The 8,904-nt window shown below is 36.0% G+C and overlaps 1 protein-coding gene across 1 annotated transcript; it reads left to right on the forward strand.

The window, feature by feature from the left end:
* The first annotated feature begins 811 nt into the window (after positions 1 to 811).
* On the forward strand, positions 812 to 7,337 carry rps27.1 (ribosomal protein S27 isoform 1). The gene is made up of 4 exons (XM_079828300.1): positions 812 to 855; positions 1,475 to 1,583; positions 1,675 to 1,785; positions 7,095 to 7,337. The coding sequence occupies exons 1-4, from the start codon at positions 850 to 852 to the stop codon at positions 7,121 to 7,123; spliced, it is 255 nt and encodes an 84-aa protein (XP_079684426.1). The 5' UTR covers positions 812 to 849; the 3' UTR covers positions 7,124 to 7,337.
* The last annotated feature ends 1,567 nt before the right edge of the window (positions 7,338 to 8,904 follow it).

Consider the following 8,904-nt stretch of genomic DNA (forward strand, 5'->3'; position numbering starts at 1 on the left):
GCACGAGGTATGACATCGGACGTAGCGTAAGCGTTTTGAACTGCGAGAGACTTTTTTCGTAAGTTGTATGTCATATACACCTAGGATGGGTTGAGGATGAGTAAATTATGGGATAATTTTCATTTTTGGGTGAACTATCCCTTTAAGAAGACGCTCCCCATCACCAGCTGCATTTTAAAATTGTTTTATAGGCCTAATGACAAGCTAAAATGTATAAAACACCACACAGAAAAAAAACACGCTTACAAAAACACCATGGTATCAAATAGTAGCCTATGCCCACTGATCTATATAATGTCATTTAGATAGATCAGTGCCTATGCCACAGTATTTTGAGGCCTAATTCAATGTCAATACAATGGCCTTCATGAAGGGACTTCAAAAGTAAAATACAAAGTTAGCCATGAAATCTTCTCTGAAAAAAACCATGCAGATACCATACTTTTTGGTAGGCTATTAAAAAAATGTCTAAAAATCATCAAAATAAATAGTCATCTTTTACCATATATTTCCAGCATATATTTTATACATGTTAAATCTGTTTATTATACATGTGTCCTTATTATATATTTTTTAATTCGTTCAGAAAGCCTAAACACTCAAAAATAGGGAGAATAAATAAAAAAGGGAGGGAGTAGATTTACCAAAAATATATAAAAGAAAAAAAATAATACATACATAAAAGTAAATAACCCGATTACGTTCTTTTATTGACCTTGCCTGCCTCTACCAACATGTCCGCGCTCTACGTCCGCCGACGCATTTCCGTTCACGTCCGCGCTCGCCCGATGATATTCGTCTGCTTCCGCTTGGAACTTCCTTTCTGGCAGCGGCTAAATCTTCGCCAACATGCCAGTGAGTACCAGAGAGCAAAAACATGTCAATATACACCACTTACAAGTCATTAAGACCTAAATATCGAAGCGCGTTCACGAACATATCCATATTACTGACCTGGATGTGCGCGTTGCCGCTTGAACGAGGAGATGAACATAAAAACAAGTGTTAAGTCTTGAATGGTTCGGCAGCGTGCGTTCGCGCTCTGCATCAAGATGGCGGCGCACATAGAACAAAAAAATTGGACGTTTAACTATAACGTGACGGACGTTTAAGTGTCGGGTGTGTTTATACAGTGTTACATTATTCAATCATATTTTTAAAACTGCTAGGTTGTTTAATGCCTGCATCTTATAAGTTATTAAAGGCTGTAAACGATTCCACGCATTTATCTGAAGTTGCCAAAATGATCAAGACGCAAAGGCTTATGAATGACTGCTTCAAAATCTAGTGAGCTGCTTACCAAGACAATATCTTTGGGCATCATATGCGCCCAAAAAAATCATATGTAACGCAATAAAGATGCTGTCTGGCTAGCCAGCTCACCATATTTCAATACAAGTTAATGTGAAGTTGCTGGTCAAATGAGGTTTAAAAGCACTTTTCTCATGTAATACCATGTTATTTATGTAAATAGCTCGCAAAAGACTTGCTGCACCCCACCCCTGAGGAGGAGAGGAGGAGGCACAAAAAGAAGCGTCTCGTACAGAGTCCCAATTCTTATTTCATGGATGTCAAGTGTCCAGGTGAGTGTCACTTAATCAATATACTGGGTGATTGTACATGTTAGTGTATGGATGGTCTTAATCATGTCTTTTTGGTTATTTTGTGTTTCAGGATGTTATAAGATCACAACGGTGTTCAGCCACGCACAGACGGTCGTGCTTTGTGTTGGTTGCTCAACTGTCCTGTGTCAGCCCACCGGAGGAAAAGCTCGACTCACAGAAGGTTTGTTTGTGTTTTTACTAAGACTTATTCCTGCTACAGATTTTGGCAGTACTGTATAATGTATGTAGCCTGTACGAGGATGGCACCTATTGAATTGTAGGCTACGGTGCAAGTTAGTAGGGCTGGGTAAAAACACAGATTTCTCGATTTTAATCAATTCTCATTTTTACGAACTGATATCGATTCTTAAATCCTAAGAATCGATTCGTCATCCTGTTTTCAGATGAACTAACAGAACATTGTACCGCGCCTCCCATCCATTAAATCTAAATAATCTTTGTTGCTATTGATATGACACAAAGTCTCAGATTTCAAATTGCGTCCATTTTATGAAATTCAAAAACATACAGTATTGGTGCTGTGGCGTGAGATCGCTCTGGCGCATGAACTGATCTTCTCTTCTGCCTTAATACCAGTTACAGCGCAAAATAAACATGAAGGAGCATCTGAAAGTGTTAAAAGATACAGTACAACTTACCGAAATCTGTATCATGTCACATGGAACACTCGATCAGTGTTTCAACCGTGGAAAGACGTCAGTCAGTAAAACAGCTTGTAAACAATGTCATGTAACTTCACACATTTACCTCAGAAAAACCATGTCCAGTGACCATAAACTCTTAAGTCAGCTAGAAAAATTTACTTTAGAGAGGAGCATTTTGCTAAATATTAGGGCTGGGTATTGACACAAATTTCACAATTCGATTTAATTTCACAAGCTTTCAATTCGATTTCGATTCTATATCGATTATTTGGAAATATATCAGGTACAATACATGGCAAATTTTCTCAAGGAAAACAAATCTCTTAACTAATGCTGTAAACTATGGGAGTCAGTTGTAGCCTACTATAATATTGAAGGTAAAATGTAACTGATTTGTATACAAACACTTAAATTACACTCAATTATGCTTTTTTTTAAAATAAGAAGTTATAATATTAACTTTACAAGTACATAATCATATTTCTACTCCAATTCTTTTTTTTTATATATATATATATATATATATATATATATATATATATATATATATATATATATATATATATATATATATATATATATATATATATATATATATATATATATATATATATATATATATATATATAAACATTTAAATGGTGGCTGTCATGACTTTTATTCATTACATGCATGCATTAAATATTGAAGAACATTAAAAATGATATTGAATAGCCTATGTAATATGGTGCATATAATTAGCAAAATGCTCCTTTCTAGAGTTATTTTTTCTTGCTGACAAATGAGTTTATGGTCACTGAATATGGTTTTTCTGAGGTAAATGTGAAGTTACATAACATTGTTCACAAGCTGTTTTACTGACTGACGTCTTTCCGTGGTTGAAACACTGAGCGATTTCATGCGACATGATAAGGATTTTGGGAAGTTGTACTGTATCTTTTAACACTTTCAGATGATCATTCATGTTTATTTCGCGCTGTTCACGTGCGCTCCCGCTTCTCTTGAGCTGAGCTCAGAGAATCTGATCTCAGAGCGATCTCACGCCAAAACGGCATTTATGTTTTTGAATTTTGTAATAAAATGGATGTTATTTGAAATCTGAGACTTGGTTTAATATCAATGGTAACAAAACGCAAAGATTATTGTGATTTATTGGATGGGAGGCGTGCTACAATGTCAATACCCAGCCCTACAAGTTAGTATAGTAGAATAAAACATCATCAGCATGCGGTAGTGGTAAACAAATAGAGCAAGATCAATCGCACTAGCAATTGTGGTTTTTATGTGCACTGAAAAAGAGAGGAGGAAGCAAAAGATAATATGGATGCGGTCACTTCTAGGGAAAAGAGGACAACTTGCCATGCCAATTTTGTAAATGGAGCTTGAGGGAAGTAGTTTTAAGTTTTAGCGCCATGTTGCATTGATCAATAAGCCATTTCATGTTGGATTTTTATTGGCTAGTCAGTTGGTCATAGCAGCAAACACTGAGATGATCATGATTAATTTCTTACGCTGTCAGAAAATGATCGCAGGCTATCTTTGGTTGCGAGACCGTGACACCGGCCGTCTTTGAGCCATGGCCACAGAAAATGCCATGATTGGTCATCTTTCATCTGGGACAGCCCAAAATGATACAATGTGCATACATTAGACCTGTTTAGGAGCAAAAGTTGAATGGAAAAATCAAATAAGCTGTTTGGTTGTTTATCACAACATTTTCTTGATGTTATGAGGGTTTCTGTTGTTCTCATATTTCCTTAAGAAATTAGGTTTGACATTAACTGTAATAGCACTGTTTTTAAAGTAAAAATAAAGCATTACTTTATAAGAATCAGGAATGTGAATTTTTTTCCACACCATATTTTTCAACCTGAGGCATATGTCCTAAGTGAATTGTATTATCCAAGGGGAAATGTGCTGTGTTTTCAAATACGGTACATTTAATATATATATATTTTTTTATATTATGTTAGAAATTAATGTATTGGATACTGTATCTTCCATAAATATTAGTAGTTACTGTTTATTATTAAATACTCAGCTTTTATTTTACAGTATTTAGTATTGCAGTTTCAATATAATACAATTTAAATAAAATAAAAACACTTTGAATAATAGTAATAGTTACTATTTTTATCATTGTGTAGTCATATTGGAGACCATTTTTGTTGTTAGCTTATCGCATGTCTGAATAATTTGCTTTGGATTTAAATGGGATATTGCAGGTTAGAGACCCCTGTGAGTCATGTATAGAAAAATTATTTAGGAACTAGATTTTATTAAAAATATACTTATAAGTGCGCTACTAAGGCTTCTGGAGTTGTTTTTGTGAGGGAATTTTACTTGCGCATTTAAAAAAGCCAAAAACGGAAGTGACGTAACGGGAGGGAGTGCGGTCAATTTCAACAGTAGGAAAACAATGGATCACAATGACCGTTCGGACGCTGAAGAAATTGTAAATGTTAATTCATACTCATATCACGGACCACAGCCATACAATTATGATAGACAATTGGGGACAGCCCAGGATTAGACAGAACAACAATTAGAGGAGACAAATTGAGTTGTGTGAGGAGAACTAGTGGAGAACAGAACAGGTGTCTCGGTGAGAGACCAGTGTTAGCATCTAGATATATACACGCACAGATCACAATACTGTACAGATTATTATCATGTATCAAGCAACAGCAAAGCTGGTATTGGTCATCTAGGAGTGTTGATACTTCCCAATAACAGAAACTAATAAGCTTGATCAAGTGTATGTCACACTCGTTAATATCCGTCCACACTAAACGTTACGTGATTCTAACCTTACATGATATAACACTAGCGGTTAAAAACGCGAGGCGTTTTTTTTGGTTGACATTTTTCAATTTAGAAAAGAGCAGTGTGGTGCATTTTTTTTATGTTGCTAGGAAACCCCTGAATCAGCTTTCCTGTCAGTCTAATCAAGGTAACGGTCACCACAACGAAAAGCCCGCTTCTCCATTCATTTGATTGGACAATAGAAAAAAAAAAATGCGAAGACGTTGGGCTCTTTTCTGCTCAACGTTGATTTTTTTTTTTTTTTACTTCATGTGCTCAGAGCGCTCCTTCAAAAACGCAAGGGGGGCGCATAAACAGCACGCAAAGCGCTCACTGCCAACAGAAAATTATAACCAAAAAAACGTCTCTCACTGAAAAACCACGTTCTGTCTGATCGGGGCCTTACAGTGCACAGTTCATGTTTTCTTCAAGCTGCATCTCTGATGGATCCGTGACCGTCACACTATAGTGTTACTGTTGTATGTTTCATGTTATCCTTTATTCGTTAATTTTGTGTTCGGGGTTTATTTCGTGCCTATTCACCGATAGTGTGAGGATGTATATGACGCCATGAGTGTGTAGTTGAGTGAACCTGAATGTACATACAGTACATGAATAAAATATTTACCAGTAAGTTGCTTAATTCAAAACAGTTTTGAAAAGTGAGAGACTGTATGCATTTGTTAATGTACATACTTTGTATTCATCGATGTTGAAATTGATTCACGGTAAAACAACGGCAAAGAAGCATCGCGTCTGGAAGTTTATATCATCCGTTACATGAGTATTACAATGTTGAACTCCATCATATCGCCGGGATGCTGACTCCTTTTGAATACCAACCTATTCTGCACTGAGCCAACGCAGAGCCCGGCAAACGATTCCCTCTCGTGCCGTAATATGACATGATGTCGAGGAAAAAAAAGCGGGTTTTTACAAACAGTCAAAAAAATGGTCACTTTATCTACTGAATTTTGCCCTCACGCCTTTTTAAAACATTTTAAATCCTGCTTTAACTTTTCATATGGTATTTTCATACAAGATTATATAATCATTTTGAGAAATTTAACCTGCGATATGCCCTTTAAGGAATGATGCATAAGCTAAGTTGTCCAATTGAAATGCGAAACTAAGGGTTGAACTCATGGAAATGCACTTTTGATGCTGGACGATGTGTGATGTCATTGAAACTTAGGTTTAAACTGACACTACTATATTGTAAATGGCTTTGAACTATATGAACTACAGATTATTCTTTAAGTTAGCAGCTGACTAATGCAAACATTTTGCCTCTGACTTAAAATAATGGCAGATTAAAATAGTTTTTCATTGACTATGACAATATTTGCAGTCTTTATTGTGAGTTTAGATGTTTTGCACTAGCTGATTTTGTCTGATTTGTGGTTATTGCAGTAATATTGCTGTGCATGATATTGTTCCTGAATATTCATATATTCATTGTTGTCATATCGGCAGTTCATTATAGTCTCTCTGGTATCTTTCAAACCTTAAAAGTCTTGCAAATGTTTGTCTGATGGTAATAGATATTCAGCTATATTTTGGATGGATGTTTGAGGTTGTATGCTTTGGAACCGTTTTATTTGGTTGAATCCTGATGATCTTTGTGTGGTTTTGTGCTGGCAGAAGCAAATGGAGATTAGAAATGCACAAAGCAAAGAATTGCATTGGTCCATTTAAAGGTGAAGTGTGTAGTAATGTATATACAAGCTGTTCGTAGGTTGAGTTTCCTGAAAAGTACAAGTTCTGTATAGCATAGGGATTCTGTTTGTCCAACTAATAGAAGATGTGGTATTTTGCAAATTTTGTTTGCAATCTTTGTTTTTCCTTTTGTTTGGTGCTGCTAAAGGTACAGAAATTACACTTCACAAAAGAGTACAGTATAAAGAGAAGTACAGCCTTCCAAATGTTTGAGGGCATTGTGGGGTGTTCAAGCTTTTGTTGTTAATGAGCTTAGCGGTTGTTTTTGATAATGACCTCTCTTTTATTCTCGTTCCTCCAGGGTGTTCCTTCCGAAGGAAGCAGCATTAAGATCTTTTCTGGATGCGTCTTCAGAGAGCAAGAGCGAAAGAGAGAGAGAGAGGGGAAGGAGACGGACTGGCCTCAGTGACAGCAGCCTGATGAATTCAAGCAAGAGATGAGAAGATGGAACCAAACACCCAGGTCTGAAGAACTGATGGGAACACCCTCCAACCTTGTGTCTATTTTTCTCTCTCTCTCTCTCAATAAAATTTTTGGGCTACAATGATGTTGTGATGAGTTTTTTATTCCAGCTGTCATGTTTCATCCACAGAGGTGACTAAAATTATGAGGAAAATGATAAAAAAAATACTATAAAAAAAGTAATTGCAAATCTGAATCTTTAGCATCATTACTCCAGTCTTCAGGGTCGCATGATCTTTCAGAAATCTTTCTAGTATGTTGAATTGTTGCAACATATTGTCGGAAAATGTGCTGCTTAATATTTTTGCATTTAATTATATTTAATTATTTGCAATAGAAATATTTAACTTTCTAAATGTCTTAAAGGGATAGTTCACCCAAAAATGAAAATTGTCATTTACTCACCCTCAAGTTGTTCCAAACCTGTATGCGTTTCTTTGTTCTGGTGAACACAAGATATTTAGAAGAATGTTTGTAACCAAGCAGAGAGAGCAACCATTCACTACATAGTATTTTTTCCCTACTATGGTAGTCAATGGTTGCTCTCTCTGCTTGGTTATAAACATTCTTCTAAATATCATCTTTTCTGTTCAGCAGAACAAAGAAACTCATACAGGTTTGGAACAACTTGAGGGTGATTAAATGACACAATTTTCATTTTTGGGTGAACTATCCCTTTAATACTGTCACGTTGGATCAATTTAATGGATTCTTGCTGAATAAAAGTCGATTTCTTCAAAAGTCTTTGTGCTGCCATTTTGGCCCATGCAGACTCCCTGGAAGAAGAGATTTTTCTCAATAGGACTAACCTGGAAAAATAAAGGATAAACAAAAATATTTATTGCTAGAATATAAACACATACAAATCAAGTTTGAAACTAATAGTCCACGGTTCTGGTAAAAAACTCAACAGCACATTTAATTTGACCAGCATGGAATGGAAGCAAGTATTCAAATTTGAATAATCCTAAAACCCTTACATGTTTTCCTTGAGTATATTCACCTGAAGTTGTGGGAAAATGCAATTCTATATTACTTAATGCAAGAGCCATAATGCTGAGGTTGTGGCTGAATTGAATACAACTCAAAGTGTATGGATTTCTGAATAGCTTTTCAAACAACTTTTGTGCAAACATTCTCCTATTCGTAAAAGGTTCATAGAGATGACGTTCATTATCAAGGCCATGGTACTGAAGACCGATGAGTAGGTTGTTAGTGAACCTAGTGACCCATTGTGTTGAATAGAAATGTTCAAATAGCATCAGCATATGACATTTTTCTTAATACCCGAGAGAAGGACTGCAAGATAAAGTGATGCACTATTTTACAGTCCTCTTCCCAATGTACGTATGTACTTGCTATAGTAATTGCAAAAACTGGGTAATAACTAGGTGCTAAAGAAGTTAAGTATCTTGTAATTTTTTGGCTTACAATAGTGTATGAGATGAGCCGTCAATAATTCCTTATTAAGTGCAGAACGTGTCGGTGTGCTAGAATACTCCAACTCCTCTACGCAGCGTTTAAATTCCCACAGTGCAGCACATTGACAGATAGCAGCCTTTGTCAGGAAACAGTGGTGTCATGTCATTTAGTTTCCGAGATCATTAGTTGATTGCTTCTCTCTGCCGAACTGCAATCTTCAGTGGTTC

Source organism: Gobio gobio (assembly GCF_949357685.1).
Source record: "Gobio gobio genome assembly, chromosome: 11".
NCBI classification, from domain to species: Eukaryota; Metazoa; Chordata; class Actinopteri; order Cypriniformes; family Gobionidae; genus Gobio; species Gobio gobio.